Here is a 22,444-nt window from a genome sequence, read left to right as displayed (position 1 = left end):
GATAGACCCTTGGCTCTGCGCTCCCCGCTCCCAATACACAGGGCAGCACAAGTGCACCAGGTAGCATGCAGATGCAGGGTACTTGCCCCCAGTGCACTGGGGAGGTTGGGGACTGGGAGGCAGACTGCGACACTGAGTCATAACCTCCTTCCTGGGCTATACCTGCGGCAGGCAAACAATGCACTGCCACACACACACACAGGGCTCATGGCAAAGTCACAGCTAAGCCCTAAAGCTTTTTATTCAGCCCTGTGTATCCGAGCTCTACGATTAACCAACCACATAATGATTTGGGATACTGGAAAAGAAAACCACCTCGCCAATATATTTAATTGCATCGATTGTGATTGATCGACTGATTTATTTTTACTTTTCTGCCATCCTAAAGCGACCCTCAAAGTAAAAGAAAGTGACTTACACCAACAAGGGAAAGCCAGTGATTGCAGAATCTGGCGTAGAAGGAAACTGGCATTCTCTGAATTTCTAGTTCTTGATTTTGTTGCTTTACATTTGTATCTATAAAAAGAAAAAAAACCAGACGCATTACAAAACCAACACAGGTGATGAAGTAGAGCTACATCCTAGGAAGCAGCCAGGTTACCCCTTGGATAGGGTCTTTGTCCTCTATCTACATCAAGTTACATGAAAACAAGATCTAATTTCAGGCTTCCAACTTGCACGACAAGGCTGAGCCAGGTTTAGCACTGGTTGTAGAGCGGCAGTGTTGTCTAGCATTTAGTGCAGGAGACAGGGAGTCTGGGGTTCTATTCCCAGTTCTGCTACTGATTCTTGGAATGACTTGCCCAAGGTCATACACTCTTTATGCCTCACTTTCCTCATATGGAGGATATAATAATAAAACCTCACAGGGGTTTGTGAAGCTTAATTAATCAATGCTTGTAGAACACTAAGGGCTCGTCTACACGAACAATTAGCTTGCGGCAAGCAGGGGTGTGATGGTACCCTGCACTAGCTTGCCCATACTAAATGTCCGCATGGAATCTGCTGATGCACATTAACAGTTCATTAGTGTGCACTGATCTAGTGTTCTCTGATATAGGACTAGATCAAAGCACATGAACAAACTATTAATGCATGTCAGTAGGGCCCACACATACAGTTAGTCCCTAACAGCCTTGTGTGGGCTAGATTCACACTCAGCTTGCTGCGAACTAAATGTTTGCACAGGCAAGCCCTAAGATTCTCAGATGAAAAACTCTACAAATTCAAAGCATTACGTATCCAGGTCTACACTATAAATTAATTCAGATTCTTAGATGTAGTGATGATGATGTGACAAATTACTCATGGTCTCTTTGCATGCTACAGGGACAATTTCATTTGAAGAATAGGCTCTATGCTCACAAGCCTCCTCCCCGCAATATCAGGATGAAAACAAATGCCATAGTATGCTCAGAAATCTTTTAATGTACAGCATTAAGAATGCATTTGCAGAATAAGAGGCAGCATGCTATAGACAGTGAACATTCCCACATAATTTTGCCTGTTCTCCAGCAATTAATCTTCCACGGGCAAATTAGACTGGAACCTCTCCTGTGACTCATTATGATGAACTCTACCCTCATCTATAAAAAAAAGATATTATTGCCATGAATCACAGAATGACAGCATCACACAAAATTAGTCTCTAGCCTGCCTGCAGAAAAGTGTCAGCAGGACAGAGATTATTAAGCATTCCCCCGTGAAAACATAAATGTCTATCTCTGCTCTTTTCATCTTTACCTTCCACTTTCTGATTGGGAGGATTCTGCAGCTCGTTAAAAAGTTGTTCTCCATATTCCATTAGCTCATGGTCACGTTTTTGCTCAGTGTCCACAGCTGATGATAAACACAGATTTCTTTCACTCTGATGACTCTGTTCAGCAAAACTCTGCAGACTTTCATCACTAGGCTCTGATGTTTTGGTGCAACAGTAAGGGGCAGGGGCGATATTATGATCAAGATCCAAGAGAAAGCTGTCTTGTAATGTTTGCTTGGCTGGTTTCTTTATCTTTCTCAGTTTGACCTTTTGGTTTAAATTCTTGTCTCTCTCTTCTTTCTCTTTACGAGTCCCTGGATCTTTATTAAGAGGCTTAAAAAGCTGGTCCATGTCTTTTGTGAATTCTAACAAGGTGCCATCTGATCTGCTTTGAATTATTCCATCTGATCCATAACGGGAAGTTTTCGCAAAGGTTAAAGGCTGGGCAGAGTTGACAACCCTAGATTCCTCCCTTTGTGTCCTCTTGGGTTTCTGCTGTAGGATATAACTCATAGAGACTGAGAAATAAGAGTAGTCCACAGCAATGTACGTCAGCATGAAGTTTATGGTGACTATAGGAGCAAGGATGTTCACTTGGCCAATGAAGACGAAAGCCATGGTGATGAGACTTGTTAAGCAAATCGCAGCCACTGGAGTCTTGTTACGCCCTTTCTATTTTGTAAACCAAAACAAACATATTTAAATATATATTTGCATACCCCACCAATCCAAAAGTGAAGACTACCCTCTCTGTTCACACTGATAGAGGACCATCAACATCTAGGCAATATTTTGATGGACATCTCACTGGTCATGAAATAAGGGGATATATACATATATGAACAGAAACATCAGAGTCTAGTGGCTTAAGTGAGGGACAAGGAGCCAGGAACTAACTAGCACAAACCTGACTTCTGCCTCTGACTTGCTGTGTGGCCTGGGAAAGGTCACTTAACTTCACTCAGCATATCAGTTTTCCCATCCGTTAAGTAAAGTAATAAAGCAATGATAAAACTCACAGAGCACTGGGAGGATTATTATATTGTTTAGATGGGGCTTTAGAGAGGAAAATTGCTAATGATCATTATTCATGCATTTCTAATTTCAGCTCCATGCAAGAACATACATTGTTGCCAAACAAAAGGCTTGACATATACAGATACTGGAAAGGAGCTCTGAAAACGGTTTCAATTGGCAGCTAAGGCAGGCAAGCAAGCCTTGTGGGGCCGTGAGGCAGAGGAGAGGTGCCATTTTACATTAGAAGCTGCTGGCCTGGCCTTCAAATGAGGCTAAACTGCAGCCATGGTATTACCGGATTCCGCATTTAGCATTACTCCTCTTTTTATAAAGAAGCCCCAACTGCCCTAAGGCCAAGAGGAAAGGAGCAGACGAGAGGTTAAGCAGTCAAGGATGTTAAAGGGTGTGTGTCAGGAAGAGGAACAAACGATGCCAGGCGAGGGTCAGGAAGGCAGACTACCACGAGAAGTATTGTTTATTCTTTGACTTTGGGGCAGGGTGGAGGTAGTGGGAGGATGGAAAGGAGGCACAGACTGAAGGGCGTCAAGTTGAAATAAAGGACTGGGAGTTGGCAGCTCCTGAACTTTAACTCCAGGTCTAACCTGCCCTTCGGTTGCCTTGGACGCATCACTCAATGCTTCTGTACTTCTGAGATGCTTGTGCAAAGCCACACAAGGCTCACGGGACACCAATGAGGGCACAATCTGACTGCAAAACCTCTCTTACAGGTGATACTCTGTGAGATATAAAGCACCTCGTTCCACTCTCAGGCCTTGTCTTCACTGGCAAATTCGTGCTTAAGCATGATTTTCAACAGCTGAGTTAGCTGACTGGCCAGCACAGACCAGGACAAGCCATGGGCAAATCCTACTTGGATTTAGGGTTTACCTATGACTAGCAGAGACAACTCTGAACACGTCTTATCCTTGTCCACACTGACCAGTCAGTGACACATAGTCAGAATCACGTCACCACTTTCAGTTAGAGATCAAATTATATTCAATGCTAGCTCCACAGCGAAGACAAGCCCTTCAAGCTTAGGGTGAGGGTGTGGGGCTGGCAGTTAAAACAAACAAAGATGTCGCTTTTTATGTGTAAATGTGATCTGGAAATCAGTGAGATACACTCACAAAAGCAACTTTACTAAGCAGAACCACACTAATTAACTTGGAGCTCTGATGTAAACCTATAGCACCTAATATAAGGGTATGTCTTCACTACTAGCCGGACCGGCGGGCAGCGATCGATCCAGTGGAGATCAATTTATTGTGTCTAGTCTAGACACACTAAATCGATCCCCAAGCACTCTCCTGTCAACTCCCGTACTCCAGCTCAGCGAGAGGCGCAGGCAGAGTCAATGGGGGAGCAGCAGCAGTCAACTCACCACGGTGAAGACACCACAGTAAATCGATCTAAGTACGTCGACTTCAGCTATATTATTCACGTAGCTGAAATTGCATAACTTCGATTGACAACCCCCGCCCCCAGTGTAGACCAGGCCTAAGACAAAATCCTAAAGTGCAAGATAGGACTCTGCATGAGAAGAAGCAATATTTTACAGGATCATGGCCTAGATTTATTAGGTTGTGGAATAGTATCCCTAAGGAAGTGGTGGAAGACCATTACTTGGGACATTTAAAACTGGATTGGATGAGACCCTGTCAAGAATAATCCTGCACCGAGGGATGAATTAGATGATTTAACAGGACTATTCTGGCTCTAATTTACTATCAATTATGAACTGAAATGTTATGTTTGGTTTTTTTTAAATTAAAAGAAAGAGATTTTTGGAGGCATTTAAACATTCACCTACCGTATTGGAAACACGACACTCTGTATGGCAGGGTCCCCAACGTGGTGCCCACGGGCGCCATGGCGCCCATGGGGGCATCTTAATGTGCCTGCATCCTGGCCCACAGGAGATCACCCGCCGAAATGCTGCTGCGGCATTTCGGCGGGGACACCTCTTGATGATGACGCTTGTCACCGACAAGTGATGTCATCGAGAGGCGTCGCCCCCAAATTTCAGGGGGGACACCTCTCGCTGACGCTGTTTGCCATCGACAAGTGACGTCATTGAGAGACGTCGTTCCCAAATTTCAGTGCGGATGCCTCTCGATGACATCACTTGTCGACAGCAAGCGACATCATCGAGAGGCGTCGTCGCCAAAATTCGGCGGCACTTTGGCGAGTGCTCCACTGCTGCAGTTGTCCTTCGGCTGGCGCCCGCCAGCCAAAAAGGTTGGGGACCACTGCTGTATGGGAAGGCAGCTAGTTATCTGACCATGCGGACTAATGTCACTGCTCACGCTGAGTAAAATGCACAAATGAAAGCAGCAGCATAAATGGTGAAGATGAAATTAGATTTCTAAGTCTCTTGTGGCTTTAGCAATCCAAGGGAACATTTTCAAGTAGCAGGTAGGTGCCTATCTCCCTATAGGAGCCAGCTGCCTACACGACATTCGCGCCTTGGACAATCTCCCTCCTAAGGGGTTATTCGTACCACAAGCAAAACATTTGTCTCTTTCATACAGTCTTTCAGCTCTGATTGGTTAAGCAAGAAATAAATTACAGTAAATGCTTTTCAAATATAAAATACTAAGACTTTCACCCGATTCCATATAAACCATAGTACTGACCATACAAAGGTACCGCCAATAGTGTCTAGAAAGTATAGTCCTGTTATACCAACAGTAACACAAAATATGCCACCTTGAAATATTTTTCATCCTATATTTTCCTCTACTGTATGTGCTTTAATAAATGCACAGCTCAAACGGAAACTATTTCCATTTCTTCCACACTCATTTATTAATAGAAAAGGGTAATACATCCTGCACCTTACACATTTTCCCCAACAATATGAGAAATGTGTCTCACGCATAACAGGTTTCGGAGTGATAGCCGTGTTAGTCTGTATCAGCAAAGAGAATGAGGAGTACTTGTGACACCTTAGAGACTAACAAATTTATTTGGGCATAAGCTTTTGTGGGTTAAAACCTACTTAATCAGATGCATGGAGTGGAAAATACAGTAGGAAGATATATATATAGAGAGAGAGAACATGAAAAGATGGGGGTTACCATACCAACTCTAATGAGACAAATCAATTACAGCAGGCTATTATCAGCAGGAGGACAAATTAAGCATATAAGTGTTCTCAGAAGGCATCTTAGGTATTAGAGATACTACTGAGACAGGGAACAGATGGTCAGTCTTAGGATGCTTCTGGGCTAAGGTTAACAACACTGAAAACAACATTCAGCTCCTTCATATTAACTAGGATTACGATGACTGCAAACATGTTTAAACCATTGTATAAACAAACCAGTGCAGAATGCATTGTTATGGGCAATCCACTTTATTAACCGGCCCGTGAACCAAATCAACAGTCAATTCTCAAGGTAGCAGATACAGGCAGGGAGGAAGGAGATTTTCTTTTAATTCCTAACCTCTTTTCAAAGCACTTCCTGTTCTGGTACCTTGCCAGCACAAAGGAGTTCATATGAGGAAATGTTATGAAGAAACAGAAGCTAACTATGCCATGTTAGCATCCACTTTGCCGCCATTGCGTCAAAGTCAACGAATGACACCACAATAGTTGAGGGCAGAATTTGGCTCTTTCCACTGAAGCCACTTAACTACTTTCAAGGCTTTGATTTTTTTTTTTAAATTATTATTACTTTTATTTTAGAGAACCACAGGAATATTCAAGAAACAGGACACACAAAATGGATACACTTAAAATCTTATTTTCAAGTAATTTTTCCTCACTTTATTTACAAGGCCTTGCACATGTGAAAAATTGCTCTCTTGAGATTTTTCCAAACTGGTTTGCTATTACAGGGTTGCTTTGAGAGAGGCAGTTTTTTCTCTTCATCCAGAAAAAGAGAGAGTCAGAAAAGAAGGATTTGGTTTGAATTTATGGGCCAATCCTGCAATCCTTATTCATGTGAGCCTAGCTGAAGTAAACAGGACTACTCAGGTGTATAAAACTCTGTACATGAGTAATGGCAGCAGAAACAAGCCTTAGTCAGTGTTCAAATCAAAGCTTAGCTTAAAAGAGTATTTAAGATTTGTAGTCCCCCAAACTGACCTTCTTTAAAATGTATCCGTATATCCTTTTATTATTCATTAGTTTTACAGAGTCCAAAATGAGTTAGGCACCTCACGATATAAATAAGAAGTGATCTGATGCTTACATACTAAGGCCATGAATCTGCCACTAGCAGAACTGGGCCTAATTTCAAACATGATGAAATCAAGGGAGACGAAAAGATAGCAGGGAAGAGTTAAGAAGGAAGGACAGAGTATACAGGCTCTGATTCAGCAAAACACATAATCATATGCTTAACCCCATTGACTCGATTGGGACTCAAGAACGTTGCGACATCTACATGGCAGCTTGAAGTAGTAAAGATGGTGGTGGCGGGTTAATATATTAAGATCTAAATTAGCCACTCATTTTTTTTTTTATTAACTGGCTAATTTATTGTGGGCATCATAAAAGAAGTTGGTCCTATGGAGGGACTTGAATAAAGAGAGGATAGAGGCCTTGCAGACCAGCTCACAAAGGGTTTTCCATGAATAGGGTTCTGTCTGGAGGAAAGCAAAGAAACTGATGTGAGAGAAGTGGACTGGAGTACTGAAGAAGACACCAATGATGGAACCGAGACGGGGGTGGGAGGGCAACATACAATCAAAGACAAAGGCAGAAGGGGCAGTTATATGGGTCTTTGAAGGCAAGGACGAGAAGCTTGAACTTCCTGCCATGAAGGAGGGGGAGTCAACGGAGGGGGTTTAAAGAGCAGGTGACATGAACAGAGCAACAGGCAGGGAAGAGGGGGCAACATGAGCGCTGATGAGAGAAGAGATTAGAGGAGGAGTTTACAGTAATCAAATAGGGAGATGAGGAGGACATGGACTCAGACAGAGAGACTTTTCCCATAACTCTGTGTTTCTTTACAAAAACAGCTGAATGCTGTTTCCACCTGCTGATCTCCAGGGGGGAAAAAACTATGACCCCTTCCTCTCCTGGTATTTAATTACTGTACATCAGCCATGACAATCTATTGACAGCAGATTCATTGTTTCCATACATCATTAATATTTGTTTGTTATAGAGCCCACAGCTAATTCTACATCATCACCGATTACTAACCCCATGTCCAAGAAAGGCAAGGGTCGGTATCACTTTTTCCTGGGCAATGCACTGAAGGATTCGGGGTGCTCCATACAAACCTCCCATGCAGGAAGCTAAGGAGGAAATGTACAATCCTAATAAAAACAAGAAACCCACCAAGGACACCTGGAAAATGCAAAGAGAAAACAAATATTTATCAGATATTTAAAAAAAAATCATTTGTCTTTAAACACAGATTTTTCCAAATTAAAACCAATTAATTTCCTTTGTAAATGCTAAAGACTTGGGCAAACATTTAACAGAACGAGCCGTGTGAAAATAGCAAGTTAACCTGCTCTGTACTGTGAGTGTGAACAAGTAATACAATAAAATTATCCCACAAAAGCAGTTCTGTATTGAACATTCTGTACCAACTGGAAGCCACTCGATAAGCTCACGTCCAGAAATATGTGCCACTTGGAGAAAACGCTTCGAGGAAGCAGACCTCTGATTCCATTTAAGCAACTGAAAGTGAGTTTGAAGGGAGTTTATTTCAGGAGAGCACACTTATATACAGAGAGCATCATACAGGAAGAGCTATCCAAGGCTCTAAAGCATCCAAAACAGGAAGACAAACCCCTGTGTCCCATAAGGGAATACCAATAGTGGAGGCGTAGCAGGGGAGGGGAAGAAATCCACAGTATAATCAAATCAAAGCTGCCATTTAAATAAATGGGATTTCAAAACATGTTCCAAAGGATATAATGCGACGACCTTATTTTCCTGTCTTAAATGTGTAAGGAATTTCCTTAAGTTAAATGAACATAAAACTTAAAAATTCTTAAAGCAATAGTGCTAAGTAGACTGCTTTATTCATATTTTGTATTTAACACCTTTGGTTCTATTGTATCCCAAACCAATTTTTAAATTTTAGAAAACTTTTTACAGAATCATCAATTAAGGGCAAGCACCTTTTATTACTAATATTTTGTATGATGGAAGGTGCCAATACTCACACATAATAAGAGTCCCTGACCCAAAGAGTTTACAATCTATGTAGACAAGACAGCAAAGCATGGGAGAAAGGTGTAATATCCCTGTTTTACTGATGGGGAACTGAGGCACAGAGAGATAAAGTGCCTTATCCCAATTCATAGGTAAAGTCTGTGGCAAAACAAGGAACTGAACCCAAATCTCCCATCCAGTGCTTTAACCACAACACCATCCTTCCTCAGCTCTTCACTACTGGGCTGGAACAAGGCTGCTGTTTGACAGCACACCACAACATTAGACCCTTCAGAATGGGAAGTGAAAAATATTGTAGCCAACTGAAATTTCAAAGGGACTATGGGTCAGCAGAATGTAGATGCACAAATTGAAATTGGATCAGGTAATCTCTCATTTGAAAGAAGATGCCTCTGGCTACACAGTTGCCTGTAAGACTATGGTGGAACATGGATTTTTTCAGTAGCTTTTAACATGGAATAATAACACCTACTGAACCACCATCATAACTTCTTGCAGTGTCCTGTGTTCACCTTGCTTCCATCCAAGATGTGAATGGGCCCCCAAAATTCTAGCCAATTGTATAATTTAATGACACGATATTTCCCTTAACATCCACATTAATTCTGCAGGTATTGATCTTGGAAGAAAGAACAAGTTATAGTTATACAGAAACACAGACGAAAAGGGAACTGGAAGATCTGAATTCTAGTTTCTCTGGGGAAGAAAATATAGAGGCCTTTGCCAGTATTTTCAATATAAGTTATGGGTTTATTATACTCTCAAGATGAACTGCAAAGCAAAGCAAAGCAAATTGCATTTGTCTTTTCCTGCTTCTCTGTGATGTTTCATGAAAGCCATCTTTATACATCAGGCATATCAGTGAGGACCTCTCTTTCTTGTCTTTGTTAGAGGACCTTAACAGAGATGTTACACAAGACAATGGAGCTATAGTTCTCTCCTCAAAACTGGATAGGAATAGGATGCTGAGTCTTAGACATCTAAAGTAACAGTGAGGACAAGAGAGAACCTTTCCTTATACGCTGAAGAACAGGCTTAGTATCTGCCGAAAGGCTGATGTTGCTCTGCCTATGTCTAGTTCTTATACTGAACCCATCCCTACGGTATTTGAACTCTAGAGACATTCCATCATGTAAAGACAGGTAAAATGTCCTGTGGGTGGGAGCTCCAAAGAGAAGAAAGGGCAGAAATTAATGAGATTCCTTTGTGGAATTCCAAAGCCATCCCATGGTCCATGGAGAAAAGACAACAGTTTGTGGCCTGTGATAAGTGACTAGGACTAACTGGAGAAGTTAGAGACTGAACTGATCAGACAAGCTTGCAGCTAATGGAGAAAGGTCAGGGGGTCACTGCTATGAGTTAAAGGATAGAGGCAAAACTTTTTCTAAAAAAATCTAAAGAATGTATTTGCTGACCACATGGTCATCCTGAGATGTGGATTGCTCTGAATGCTGAAATCTGCAGGATACCTGATTATCACAATTATGCAAGGCCTCGGATTGCCCTGTTGAGGAGTTGCTTCTGGATGCACAGGTGAATGCAGGGAAATGTTGGTGCAGTGAGAGGTTTTGGCCAGTATAAAGGCAGTTAGTTTTCTGTAGAAATGGAAATCAATGTGGGCTGCTTATTAAGTATGCGACTCTCTGCTTCCCAGACTGATTGACCAACTCCTGCTGTTGCACTGACACATGAATCTGTAGAGGTGTCTACAGGGCCGGCTCCAGGGTATTGCCGCCCCAAGCAGCAAAAAGAGAAAAAAGAAAAAAAAAAAAGCCGCTATTGCGATCGGCAGTTCTACCGCCACCACTTCAATCTTCGGCGGCAATTCAGCAGTGGATCCTTCACTCTGAGAGGGAGTGTGGCACCCGCCACCAAAGACTCGGACGTGCTGCCCCTCACCGTTGGCCGCCCCAAGCAGCTGCTTGCTGGGCTGGTGCCTGGAGCCGGCCCTGGCTATCTCGAAGGTTATCGCGTCTCCCGGGCACCCCCCATGCAGCCAGACTTGTCTGACAAGACTTGCCACAGGCTGTCATTTCTGGCCAGGATCCTGGCTTCTACTTTTGCTATTTCATGGAACAGGGAAAAAAAATTCCATGGCAAATGTGTCAGCATTTCTAGCATGTGGCTCCACCTTACGCACATACAAGTTCACATGCAGCCCTCTGCACAAATAAATCCACCACAACAAGGGCACAACAGTTGCTGGCAGAACAGGATATATTATCAGCAGTGCTTCAGCTATGGAAGCTTGATAAACAGGGCTCTTGCCATATTCTAGGAGACCGTGTCTGCATAAGAACCAGTCATGCAAGACAAAGAACTCCAAAAAGCTGAACAACAGTCTCTTTTTCTCCACTTAGTATTTTGGATAGGGGCTATTTTCTCCCTATGCCTTCCCATCTTGCAGCTGCCATCTTTCCTGCTGTGCAATGGATTTTTGCATAATATACCGCTACTGCTCCTTAATGAGCTAGAAAGATTAACTGTCATGTCGTCTCCTTCCTCTCCTGGCCTACTCAGAATACCCGGCCACTCCACTCTTCATATCCCTCAGCTGAAGGAGCAACATGCTCCATTTTCCACATATTTACTTTAATCAAAATGGTGGAAAACAGCCAGCCCACCTTCTCACACTGAAATAAGGGGCATTTCAGAATAACCTTTGTAATCTGTAGAGCCCCAAGCTGCTGAAGGGTTGCAAGAAACCCTGGGCTGTGAACTGACACAAGAAAAGGGCCTGAACTGTATGAGGGCTTCATGGCAGCTGAAGTAGTTCGCAGCCTGTATTTCCCAGGAGGTGGTGGCTGTGGAGAGAAATCATACTGCAGGCTGCTGAGGCCTACCATGGTGTCCCAAACAGAAGCATGTCTTGCAATTGCTTAAGGCCGGTTTTTGAAGAGGGGAGGGGGGATAGCCAGTTCGTTTTGAAAGACAGATGCAGGACTATGGTCTGTAGCATTCACTAGGGAGTCTCCACTGCGCCAAGAATCCTGGCCTGGGGCCCTCACATAACGCAGAGCAGAACATCCTGAACCAGTGGGGCACGGCCCAGAAGTGCGTCATGAAGGAGAGACTGCTGGGTTTCACTCCACTGGGTGGGAGAGAAAAGAATCATTGGCAAATCCCAGACGCTTGGACGTGGGAGCTGCTAAGGCAGGGAAGTGAAGGAGCAAATCAATCCCAACACCTGTTGCTGCCCACCCAATCCTGCTGCAACTCCTCAGCCATGCTCCTGTATGTACAGCACTCAGCCATAGGTAGTATGCTGAAGGCAGCAGCGCAGAAATAAAGGTGGCACGGTATGGTATTGTCACCCTTACTTCTGTGCTGCTGCTGGCAGGGCGCTGCAATAGCCACTGCTCTCCAGCCGCCCAGCTCTTAAGGCAGTGCAGAAGTAAGGGTGGGAATATCACAACCCCACTAAAATAACCTCATGATTCCCCTGCAATTGCCTTTTGAGAAACTTCCCAATTTGAGAAACGCTGGTCTCCCCCGTGAAATCTGTATAGTATAGGGTAAAAGAACACCAGGAAAAAAACAAAACAGATTTCAGGGGAGAGACCATATTTCATGGTCTATGATGTGTTTTTCATGGCCATGAATTTGGTAGAGCCCTAGCCATAGGGAAACGGCATTTCAAGAGGCAGCACAGCCAGTTCCACAGCCTTTTCAACTGGTGCTGCCCCCAGAACCGAACAACATGAGGTCTGGAGAAGTGAGAAGCTCCACACCCAACAATGGCTTCCCCACCCAGGCTTCAGCAACAATCTGGTGAGCCCCTACCGAGACCTAAAAGCAGCCATCTTTTTTTGCCAAGAGCCCAATCCCACAATACTTTGCAGGACTGGGTGGGTGGCAGTAAGGAACCAGAGATATTTTTTTTGAGGTTTCCAGAGGTAAAAGGTTGAAAGCCACTGGCACAGAATTAGTTGAGCTGAGTGATTACTTCTAAAATGGTGGTACAGAGCAGCAGGCCATATCTGAGTCTACCTGTGTAGCTTGGGATGTACCAGCAGGTAGCAGGCATTCCAGTCCATTTCCCCATAATATTTGTCTCCGAATTTGTGAACCTAGAGTCTCTCTGTTTCTCTAAGGTATTAATATGGCCCCCATTCCCATAGCACCTTACAACCTGTAATGTATTTATCCTGCGAGGAAGGGAAGCGCTATTATCTCTCATTTTGCATATGGGGAACAAAGACTCTAAGGCCCAGATTACTAAAGGTATTTTGACATTGCTGCACTCAGCACTACAGTGCCTAACTAATTTAGGATCCTACATACCATTTTCAAGAAATCTAAGTCCTTAGGAGCCAAAATCCTCCTGTCAGTGGATGTGATTTAGTCTCCTAAATCACTTTTGAAAATGAAATGTAGGCTCCTGCATCAGTTAGGCATTGCAATGAAGAGGGTGGCAATTCCTAAATATATCTAGAAACCTGGGCCCAAACAACTTGCCCAAAGTCACAAAGGAAGTGTGTGGCCGAGCAGAGAACTGAACCCAGGTCCCCTGAGCAGCACCATAACCACTGGATCTTCCTTCCTGTCACAAGTAAAAACAAACATGCACCTTATCCTGTTCACTTAAGAGGTTATTCCCTGCCTCTTTGTGTCCCTGAGGTTGTACATGCCAGCTGGGGTGTGCTTGACTAGTAGTGGGTAATAAACTGACATTTTCTAAGAAAGCTCAAGATACATTGACCTTTCTTCTTATTTATGAAAGCAGCCTGCATTGTAAAGGAGGTTGGATGAAAAGATATAAAATTCATTCTGCTTGGAGACAGCATGTAAAATTCAAACTGTGTTTTGAAAACCCTCAAACCAACCCATCTTCCCCCTCCAAGCTACCTCTCCCCACCAACCCCCAAAGACAAACCCTAACAAACTAATTTGGCTCCAGGAAAACAAAGTGTGTTATGAATGGATGGATGACAAATACGAGAAACAAATCAATGAACAAAAATTTACGTTAGAGAACAGAACAGCTCCTTTTGATTTCAGAATGCAATCAATACAAAAACACAATACTATTGGTCCTATTTTAAAGAAAATACTTGAAAGAAACACTTGATTGTGTCAGGCTTTGCCTATCATTTTAGTCACCAAAAATACTTGCATTTAAATGTGCTATTTGACATTCCACTCAGGGCTTAGGGGGAAAATGTCTTTTCATTGAGATTGTCAAAAATAAAATAAATAAGTAAATTAACCTTTAAAAAGTTTAGAGAGTATGAATACTTCACAAGAAATTGGCAGTCCTAACCTATTAGATCTCCTTTGAAGTGAAAGTACTTCATGTCCCTACTTTGTATGTTCAGAAAAATACATTCTAAGGAAGATAAACAGCCAAATGCTTCTTTAACCACAACTGACAGAAATGGAAAGCTTGCACAGTTTTTGATTTGTAATGATGTCTTCTCTCAAACAAGGCCAATAAAATATAAATGTGCTTATAATAATTTTAATAATAAGCCATATTTTCTACATGTATTGCATCACCACTTCATATCGTACAAGGGGAAAAGAAAATTGTGTTTGTTTTTTCTTGTGTCTTTATGATATGCAACAATGGTATAAGACTCTCTTTCCAGAAGATTTCATAGAATAATAGAACCACAGGGTTAGAAGGGACCGCAAGTGTCATCTAGTCCTGTGGTTCTCAACCAGTGATCTGGGGCACCCTACAGAGCTGAGAGCAGATATCAGGGGGTCTGCCACAATAATCCAGAGCGCAGAGCCAGTGTTAGCCTCACTGGGGCCCACAGCAGAAAGCTGAAGCCCAAACCCCAACTCCCTATGGCATGGGGCCCCGAGCAGTTGCTCTGCCTGCCTGCCACCCCCTTATGCCAATACTAGCTTTTAATCTACTGGATATGCAGAAAAACAGATGTTGTGGCACAGGTGGGACGTAGAATTTGTATAGATAGCATGTTGGGGGCAGCAGGGGGCTCAGAAAGAAAAAGCTTGAGAGCTGCTGATCTAGTCTAACCCCCCCACCAGGATGCAGGATTTGTTATGTCTAAACCATGCAAGACAGATGGCTATCCAACCTCCTTTGGAAAACCTCCAATCCTCCAGTGAAGGAGCTTCATAACCTCCCAAGGCAGCCTGTTCCATTGTCCTACTGTTCTTACAGTTAGGAAGTTTTTCCTGAGATTCAATCTAGATCTGCTGTGCTGTAGTTTGAACCCATTGCCTCTTGTCCTGCCCTTTGTGGCAAAAAAGAACAACTTTTCTCCATCTTTTTTATGGCAGACTTTCAAGTATCTGAAGACCATTATCATATCCCTCCTTAATCTCCTCTTTTCCAAACTAAACATACCCAATTCCTTTAGCCTTTGCTCATATGGCTTTGAATTCGATCCCTTTGATCATCTTTGTTGTTCGCCTCTGGATTCTTTCCAGTTTCTCTACATCCTTTCTGTACATTGGTGAATAAAACTAGACACAGTACTCCAGCAGAGGTGAAAGTAAGCCGGTGCGGTCCGGTATGGCATACCGGCAAGAGCCAGTACGCCGTGATGGACCCCATTGACTTCCACGGCGGGGATTTAAAGGGTTCTGGGCTGCCCGCAGCCCTTTAAATCCCGGCTGTGACTCCGGCAGCCGGGCTGGGGCCCGGATTTAAAGGGCTCAGAGCTCCCCACAGCAGCGGGCAGCCCAGAGCCCTTTAAATCCTGGCCGCAGCTGAGACTGAAAGGGCTCAAAGCTCCCCGCGGCTGCAGGCAGCCCAGGCAGAGGTGAGCTGGAGCGGGTCAGGGAGCTGCCAGTGGGTGCTCCTCACCCACCTATTTTTCCCTGTGGGTGCTCCAGCCCCGGAGCACCCAGGGAGTTGGTGCCTATGGTTCCACCAAGCCTGCATTTGTCCAGCTTACTTATCAGAATGTCATGTGGGACTGTGTCAGAAACCTTACTAAAGTCCAGGTATATTACATTCCCTCTATCCACCAAACGAGTTACCCTGTCAAAGAAGGAAATCAAGCTGTTCTGCTTGTTTCTTATGGGGTACTGAAGCTAACCTAATAAAGGACTATCAACATTTATATAACAAAGACACTGAACTAAAATGGCTAGTGTAGAATCGTTCCACTTTTCTCCCAGAAACAGTGATGATTTCTGTCTTACCTATAAGTGATATAAGCCCCACGTGATGAAGTGGGTGATTTTGTTGTTTTTTTCAATAGTTTGCATACAGAGCAGGTGCACTCAGTTTCCCTGGATTTTACCGGTTTAACGAAGTGATGGGAGAGGGAGTTTGCTGTTACAGAGGACCAGCGACAGAACTTGGGACCCCAGCCAATGGCCTGGAGAATGGATACCCCAGCGACTGGTGACCTGGCGACTGGGAGGCCCAGCTCAGGAGTCACAGCCGGTTCTGGCCAGTGGAGGACAATGGCCTGTGGAGAGAGGACCTCGGTGACCTGACCAACCGGTTCCAGCCAGTGGGGAACAAAGGATGGCTGAGAGGAGAGGAGACCCAGGCAACCCTGCTTACTTGGATAGAAGACAATGGACAGAAGCAAGGCTTTGGGGCAGGTGACATTGGATGCCCAACTAGGAAGCGCAGAGTCTCAGGACTTAGGGGAGAGGGCAGGCAGAGTCCACTAGGATGCAGGAGAGACCTAGATGTACTGTGCTGAGACAGGCCAGGCCTGAGGGCCCTGAGAGTTTCCTATGCTGTGTTCAGACATGCAGTAAACTCTCCTGTTTTATGCTGGCTGAGAGTCGCTGCAATCTGGAGAACAGGGTTGCATTATTCCCTCTGGGAATGGAGGCCCTGGCGGTCCAGAGCGAGTGGACTCCCTGAAAGGGCCCATGGTGAGAGAAAGGCATGCTGAGGCTCAGAAAGGTGCAGTTCCAGGAGGCAGAAGGGCTTAACCCCAGAGAGGGAATGGACCCCCAAGAACAGCTGGCACACTAAAGGAGGTTCCCCCCAGGGACCGTATGGGGCCAACAGTGGGCACGACCTGGGAGTCCATGACACCCCAAATAGGATCATATTTCAGTGTAAAGCTAAACTTTTTTTTCTTATCTTGGGAACAGGACAAAATCTAGGGCTGCATTCGGAGGGAAAATGAAAGCATGCATTTCAAATAGAAATTATAGCTTAAACTCTGTTAGAAGAATTACGAATTAAATAAAAGTAAAACATGCCAAACTAATTTAATCAAAGAAATTCTGTCAAATTGCAGCAAGCATATAATTTTGGATAATGGGGGATAACTGAAAATTAGTCATACAACATTTTACTTCCACTTAATGTAAGTGAGCAATGAAATACACTGAAATCTTTTCCTCTCTTTTCAGAGGGCCTCAGTGATAAGGTTCATTGACTATGACACTACAAACCAGTTTCGTAGGTATATGCCAATGTGGAATGTCTAGGATTTAATAATCCCATTACTTACATTGCAATTACTCTAGAGTAGATATGAAAATGTAAGCCTTGCTTGACTTAGTAAAGATAAGCAGTGTGATTCTTTGGAGATTTCTTTTAGACCTAAGCTTCAACTGATGAAATGGGCTATGCTGAATAATGTACAGCATTTATCATTAGGCAACATTAGCATAATTTAGCTATTAAAGTTAGTGCTGTGGAATTACAGGATTCAGCATTATGGGGCATGTTGGAGAACGCAAGCTATTCAAATCAATTTTGGGTTGGGATTTTCAAAGGAGTCTAAGGCACCCAAATCCCACTGCTTTTCTCTTAGGCTCTGGAAAACCCCAGCTTTAAATAACACCCCTGTACACTGGAAAGCGTCGTTTTCTACAACAGATTGAGTTATTTTAAATTTAACGAATTACCTTTTCTGCTATCAGAAAGTCATAGCGGAGTGACTCCCGGGTACAAATGGCTCCCAGCAGGAAAACAAAGACTATATATAGAAACCACCTGAAAATAACAAAGACACCATTTGTTCCCAAAGCCATGAGATCGTTGGGCATTTTCACTATTATGAAGGCCTGCAGAAATTCAGCTACTTACAGTGGCTACCATTTAAAAGCTTCACAAATAATTGACATTACTGCAATAGTTGTGATATTCCCTGTTCTAAATTTAGGGACTAGCATAGTACATGCAAAGGCAAAAGTGTAAAGAGATAAGCAGCAACCACTGTATTGCTCTGTTATTTTTTAATACCAACTGGAATCTCTTTGCTTAAAGCAAAGCAGGTAAGCTCATATTTAACTTTAAGCATACAAATAATCCCAATGGAGCCAAAGGAAACCATGTGCATGCTCCATGTTAAGCATGTGATTAAGGGCCAGATTTTTTAAAATTATTTAGGCACCAAAAAGTGCAGACAGGCACTTAGTGGCATTTTCAAAAGTGCCGAGGTGCCTGATTCCCATTATTGGAAAGCAGTGTGACCTAGTGGATTGCACACTAGACTGAGACTCAGGGGAGCTGCGCTCTGCCACTGGCATGACATGTACCCTTGGGCAAATCATTTCATCTATCTGTCTCAGTTCCTCCATCTGGAAAATGGGGATAATTAAATCTACCTTGTTTGTAAAGAAAGCACTTGAAGATCTACTGATGGAAAGCACCATATCAGACCTAGGTACTGTATTAATGATTGATGTATTATTATTGGGAGTGAAATATAGAAAAATTGCCATTATGTTTTGGGGAAATACAGTAGAACCTGAGAGTTACTAACCCCTTGGGAATGGAGGTTGTTCATAGCTCTGAAATTTTCATAACTCTGAACAAAACATTATGGTTGCTCTCTCAAAAGTTTATAACTGAACAGTGACTTAATACAACTTTGAAATTTTATTATGCAGAAGAAAAATGCTGCTTTGGCTTTATTTTTTTTTAGTAGTTTATGTTTATCACAGTACCATACTGTATTCGCTGCTGCTTTTTTTTCTTTTTTTGGTCTCTACTGTTGCCTGATTGAGTACTTCTGGTTCCAAATGAGGGGTGTGGTTGATCAGTCAGTTCATAACTCTGGTTCTACTGTATGTGAAAAAATGGCCTCAGAAAGAACAACTAGATGAAAAATGTCTGAAATAGGGAAATGAGTCAATGTAAATGGACATCTTCCTTCAGTCCCTCCTTAAAACTCACCTTTTCCTAAATGCCTGCAAGTGGGTATGCCAAGTCTGCTGCATATTATATTAAACGTGATTGCCTCACTTTTACCTTGTCCTTCCTCCATCTACGTGAGGGTAGGGAGCACAGACAGAGATGTAGCCTCCCACAAATCAGTACATCCCACCATGCACAAGCAGGTGGGAGTTGTTGGGGCAGGGCAGGGAACTGAGGGGCAGATTGGAGGACTGGGCCAAAAGAAATCTGATGAAGTTCAACAAAGAGAAGTGCAGAGTCCTGCACTTAGGAAGGAAGAATCCTATGCACCGCTGCAGGCTGGGGAATGACTGGCTAAGCAGCAGTTCCGCAGAAAAGGACCTGGGGATTACAATGAACGATAAGTTGGATAGGAGTCAGCAGTGTGCCCTCATTCCAAGAAGGCCATGGGCATATTGGGCTGTATTAATAGGAGCATTGCCAATAGATTGAGGGAAGTGATTATTCCCCTCTATTTGGCACTGGTGATGCCACACTTGGAGTATTGCCTCCAGTTTTGGTCCCCCCACTACAGAAGGAACGTGGACAAATTGGAGAGAGTTCAGTGGAGGGCAACAAAAATGATTAGGGGGCTGAGGCACATGAGTTATGAGGAGAGGCTGAGGGAACTTGGGTTATTTAGTCTGCAGAAGAGAGGAGTGAGGGAGGATTTGATAGCAGCCTTAGATTTCATAGAATGTCGGAAGGGACTTCAGGAAGTCATCTAGTCCAGCCCCCTGCTCAAAGCAGGACCAATGCCCACACAGATTTTTGCCCCAGACCCTTAAATGGCCCCCTCAAGGACTGAACTCACAACCCTGGATTTAGCAGACCAATGCTCAAACCACTGAGCTATCCCTCCCCCCAAAGCAGGGGGTTCTGAAGAGAATGGAGCTTGGCTGTTCTGAGTGGTGGCAGATGACAGAACAAGGAGCAATAGTCTCAAGTTGCAGTGGGGGAGGTCTAGGTTGGATATTAGGGAACACTATTTCACTAAGAGGGTGGTGAAGCACTGGAATGGGTTACCTAGCGAGGTGGTGGAATCTCCATCCTTAGAGGTTTCTAAGGCCCGGCTTGACAAAGCCCTGGCTGGGATAATTTAGTTGGGGATTGGTCCTGCTTTCAGCAGGTGATTGGACTAGATAACCTCCTCAGGTCTCTTCCAACCCTAATATTCTATGATTCTATGACAGACCCTAGGCTCTGTCCCCAACAACACCAGTCAGAGTAACAGCACTGATTCTCCTCAGGATGTACGCTGTGCCAGGTAACAAGTCTCGGTGACACAATCTGCCTCGCTGTCCCCTCAAGGGACAAAAAAGCAACTTGCGTGTGGCAGAGCCGCGATTTAGCCTGCCCAGAATCATTTGTAATATGCTCGAGGCGCATACGACTCCAGTGTTCTTTTAAGCTTCAGGGATGACCTTCCGCACTTCATGCAAGGTTAATCCCCAAGACCATGTAACAGGCAATTACAAGCCTTCAAAATGTTCTAATCATCCCTCCGATAAAACTGTACCCTTTATGGCAGTGTGAGGAAATATTACCATCAGACACATTGCATTGAAAAAAAAAACCCTCTCACACCACCATTCAAAAACTGATCAGGATGAGAAACGACATACAAAGGACACAGTGTCACATTCACTATGGGTTTGCCACCAGAAGGGCTCCTTTTATCTGCTGGTATGTCTACACAGCACTGGGAGCGTGCTTTCCAGCTCGGGTACACAGAGGCGCTAGCTCAGCTTGAACTAGCGCACTAAATATTTCAGTGTGGAGAAAGTTAGACCAGCCTGCCTGACCTCCTAGGTATGCACGCAGGTAGCTAGCCCGAGCCGCATCCCATCCTGCCACATGAGGCTAAACCCTAAGTCATTCTTCATAAAAAAGTACTTGAGAAATTTAGCTGCAACACGTCAGCTAATATGAGAAAATGACTCTGCCTGTTTCTTCAGAAGGCTTGTAATTTTTCTTTTCTTAAAAAAAACAACCTAAATACAACAACAATGAAATCTACTCCAGAGTAGTCCAGTCTGACAATTCTAAAGTTAATACACATTCTGTATTAGGAAGTGGGCCTGAGGGATAGAGAATAATTGATTATATCTGCATTAATGAATCTCTTCACTAAAACCATCCAGAGTAGGAGGGGGTAATAGATAATAATTTGAGCAAGAGCCAGACTTTAATTTTCCAGATGGGTGAGTAATAAAAGTATGACTGGAATATTAAATAGATTGGTCACATCCAGGGCACACTCTAAACAGAAAGTAAATTCTTACTCTCTTTCAAGCGACTTACGAAATGCCGATAGCTGCCAGAGACCCGAGTGGGATGCTGGCCTCAGGCTTCTGGAGATCTCCACTCATATTAAACCCAGCCATCACACCTGCGTGTTGTAGACAAATATAAACATAATCTGGAATTAGATCATTTATTGATCACGTCAGAACTGTAGCTATACTTTGTCACATCACTGCTGAAAACACTATCTGTCCCATAGCCGTAGCTGTGTAAGGAAGTAACCATTCAACCCTGTATCCAATGGTAACAAGCTACCAAAAACATGCCCATAAAGGACCCTTTGTTCAGACTGGACAATGACATAAGAAAAAAGCATGAATTTAAACAAAAACGTCTTATCTTAATACAAACATCATGGAAAACAGCATTGTTCAATTGTCAATAGAAAAGTGCTGCCATTCATCCCAGTGTCCATTCGACAGCCCGTATTACCCAACTCTGACACACGATGGGTTCTTACATCAGGGAGAGACAATCTTTATTATTAAATGGCTTGTACTGTCTGTGTCTACCTATGATCCCACGCACATTTAACTGATAGAGAATCATAATACTGTGCAGGCACATGGCATCTTCCATCCAAGAATCTGCTTTGCAGATGTCAGTTAAAGCACACGACATCCTGGTGAGATAGGTATTATCTCTAGCTTGCAGATAGGGATACTGAAACTCTGAGAAGTTAAGTATTAAGCCCAAAGTCACACAGAAAGCACATGGTAGAACTGAGGACAATCTAACTAAACTGTTGCTGTTATTTATATGCCTAGAGGCCCCAGCAATAGACACAAAGAAATACATAGTACGGGACAGACTCTACCCCACAAAGTTTACAATCTAAATAGACACAACAGACAAAATGATAGAAGAAAAGGAGAATTATCCCCCAGTTTGCAGCTTGGCAAACGGAGGCACAAAGGGATTAAGTGCCTGAGTCTCAGTTCAGTGCCATAAGCACAATACTATCCTTCCTGGTCAAAATAGCTTTTTCACACTTCCTAGAACTACTCAGATACTGGTAAAGAGAAAAGTAGCCATGTTACTTTAAAGGCATGAGGACAATTAATTAGTGTACTATTAGTTGTGCACTCCAATTAGTAGTACTCTATTATTCAGTGTACAATTAGTGTACTTC

The 22,444-nt window shown here is 43.4% G+C and overlaps 1 protein-coding gene across 7 annotated transcripts in view; it reads right to left on the bottom strand.

Moving 5' to 3' along the window:
* The window catches only part of SLC12A8 (solute carrier family 12 member 8), a 105,264-nt gene that overhangs the window by 9,996 nt on the left and 72,824 nt on the right, over nucleotides 1–22,444 (bottom strand). For 4 of the 7 annotated variants that reach the window (XM_032793981.2, XM_075070282.1, XM_032793982.2 and 1 more), the window contains exons 7-11: nucleotides 21,310–21,397; nucleotides 17,733–17,820; nucleotides 7,938–8,084; nucleotides 1,744–2,431; nucleotides 419–516 (exon numbers count right to left, since the gene is read on the bottom strand). In XM_032793981.2, coding sequence (XP_032649872.1) covers nucleotides 419–516; nucleotides 1,744–2,431; nucleotides 7,938–8,084; nucleotides 17,733–17,820; nucleotides 21,310–21,397 — 1,109 coding nt within the window. The other 3 variants (XM_075070285.1, XM_075070283.1, XM_075070284.1) reach the window with 3 other exon arrangements.

The sequence above is a fragment of the Chelonoidis abingdonii genome, chromosome 10 (assembly GCF_003597395.2).
Source record: "Chelonoidis abingdonii isolate Lonesome George chromosome 10, CheloAbing_2.0, whole genome shotgun sequence".
In the NCBI taxonomy this organism is placed as follows: domain Eukaryota; kingdom Metazoa; phylum Chordata; order Testudines; family Testudinidae; genus Chelonoidis; species Chelonoidis abingdonii.
The sequence above is the reverse complement of the archived record's forward strand: the minus strand, read 5'-3'. Positions and strand labels throughout refer to the sequence as shown.